General features: G+C 52.3%; 2 protein-coding genes across 2 annotated transcripts in view; both read right to left on the reverse strand.

Annotated features, from left to right (window-relative positions):
• Positions 1-2086, reverse strand: part of tmod1 (tropomodulin 1) — a 17356-nt gene extending 15270 nt beyond the window's left edge. Inside the window, exons 1-2 of the mRNA XM_076975841.1 lie at positions 1842-2086; positions 808-932 (exon numbers count right to left, since the gene is read on the reverse strand). Coding sequence (XP_076831956.1) covers positions 808-927 — 120 coding nt within the window. The 5' untranslated portion in view covers positions 928-932; positions 1842-2086. The remainder of the gene's footprint in view (positions 1-807; positions 933-1841) is intronic.
• Positions 2087-2220: 134 nt separating this feature from the next.
• The window catches only part of tdrd7a (tudor domain containing 7 a), a 20476-nt gene continuing 20196 nt past the window's right edge, over positions 2221-2500 (reverse strand). The window contains exon 17 of the mRNA XM_077013239.1: positions 2221-2500. This exon is cut by the window's right edge and continues 224 nt beyond it. The gene's annotated coding sequence lies outside the window, so the exon portion shown is untranslated.

Below are 2500 nucleotides of genomic sequence, written 5' to 3' on the forward strand. Positions count from 1 at the left end.
CACCATTCACACCACCATCAGACAGCCCGGCTCCTCCAGCAGGGGCTTCGTTCTGGCACACACCTACTTTTGAACCAGTGTAAAACCATCTAACTCGTATCTGAATCATCACATTCAGAGAGGAACCCCGTAAGTCAAACCTGTCACCGTCAGCTGCTGGGAGCTGTGAACCATGCTGTCTGTGTGGTGATAACTGAAAAGCCAATAAATTGGTTGTTTCATTGACGTTTCTACAGTGCGGTGATGAGAGTCTTTGGTAAGTGGACAGTAAAGTCCCTCTTACTGATGCATCTGAGTGTGAGGGCAGCCGTGTTTTGGAGCACGTGAGACGCACTGCCCTGATTACCAGTCTGTTTCATCACCGGGGAGTTAAAATTGAACTGGGAGGAGCAGCGAGAGACACTTCACATTCTGTCGTCTAGGGCCAGCGACAGGGCCGGCGCCAGAACATATACAGTGAGGGGGCGTCAGAAAATTTCGGGGGTGCGAACGTAAGTTGTTGAGCGGGAGATGGCGTGTAACGATTGTCGAGCGGCCGAGGGGGCACCATGTAGCGATTGTTGTAAAATAAATGGGTCTTATTTTTTACATTGAGGGGGCGGGACACCTCGCCTGAGGGGGCGACGCCCCCATTCGCCCCCCCGTGGCGCCGGCCCTGGCCAGCGACCCCAGCTGCTACAACACAACACTACAGCCACCATAAGCAAAACCTCGTGTGTGTGGTTCAGCAGACCTGGCCCACCCAAAATGCTTCATAAGGCTTCATAAGACTCCGTATGACTCCATAAGACTTGGTAAGACTCTTACATCAGGGTCGAGCTCCAGGAGTTCGTCTTCCAGTCTGCTCAGCTCCTCTTCACTCAGCGTCTGCAGCAGCTCGTCCTCGTCGACGTCCCTATACTTCTCCATCTCCTTACGGAACGACATGACGGCTGCAGGTTTGGAAGGAGGGAGAGAGAGAGAGGAAGAAAAAGAGGAAAGAGGGAAAGCAAGGGAAGTAGAATTGGCATATATGCAAAGACAGCTACGTGTCGCCCTCTCAGTACCTGTAGGTGAACAAACACGACTTAGCAACTAATGAACTGTTTATGGTATTAATGGCCAATAGCCAAACAAACAAAAAACTAAAAAATCCACAATCCCAAGCACTACATATTCACTTAAAATCAAAGCAACTCGGTGGACTTTAGTTTGATTGCCCTTGTACTGTAAACGATGTGTACTATAGGCTATGTTAAATAAAGATAGCCGTATAAAGCGGTGGAGAAAGAGCGGCTGTCACGGCGCACACATGGAGTATTTTTAGATCGGGCGCCTTGTTTAACTCCGAAACAACAGACGAAGGTCATGGGTCAAGCCAAATAAAACGGAAAACTGTGGCGAATAGCGGCACCTAAATCTGCACACGCACACACACCAGAGTAAATACGCTGAGATTCCTGCGAGAATGTCAGAGGTTCATAAAGTAACAGAGTATAAATATTCACCAGCAGTCAAACACGCACCCAGTTAAAGACTGGTAGAAACGCAGAAGCCCGTTAAAGGTCCCGTCGGTACACCGCAGTCCTTCAAAGGACTTTGTGTAGTTAATCAGAGCCGCCCGGCCCGTCCGGACCCAACACGTCGCTCCACCCGGACTGTGGTGTCAAATGTTCAGGTCGTAGTCGGTACTTTAACACCGTTCATCACCACTGCATTCCCGCTGCAGCTTCTTTCACGCACAAGTTAAACGGACCCGGCGACACGATATCCTGCCCGTTTAACCGGAACCCGGAGCGAACCTCGCGGAGTTTAACGGGGATAAAGACGGGAGCGGACGGACAGCCGTGCGGGTCACTCACCTCGGGCGGGTCTATTAATAGCGGCGGGCTGAAATACTCGAATACTTTGACCACATATGGATGATTCTCGGTACCGCTAGATCCCTCCACACCGGACCGGCGCGCTCCGACCTCCCGGTACCGGACACTCAAACCCCGCCGGTACTCCGGTGCTTGGGTTTATCTTCCAACTTCAGAAACGTCCCGTAGCCGGTGGCACCGAGCGCTTCTGCCCGCAGACGCGAAGTGGCGGCCCCGCCCCCCCCCTCCAGCCGGGACCTGTCAGTCAAGTGACGTCACTCGCGGGTGCGCGCGCGCGCGCCGTTCCAAGGTGGGAGGAGACCAATGACAAGGAGGCGATGATTGATTTAGTTTAATAGTAAATACCAAACACCAGCACACAGAGGCAGGTTAGACACACAAACGGAAACATGAACTTTAATGAACTAGTGTGAGGAGAACACACACCACACACTACAGATCCTCACACTACAGATCCTCACACTACAGGTCCACACACTACAGGTCCACACACTACAGGTCCACACACTACAGGTCCACACACTACAGGTCCACACACTACAGGTCCACACACTACAGGTCCACACACTCACGGCACCGCACACGGGACCCAGAACCACACGTCTACACCCACAGTCCCAGATTAAACCCCCAGCTGC

The sequence above is a fragment of the Brachyhypopomus gauderio genome, chromosome 1, assembly GCF_052324685.1.
Source record: "Brachyhypopomus gauderio isolate BG-103 chromosome 1, BGAUD_0.2, whole genome shotgun sequence".
NCBI lineage: Eukaryota > Metazoa > Chordata > Actinopteri > Gymnotiformes > Hypopomidae > Brachyhypopomus > Brachyhypopomus gauderio.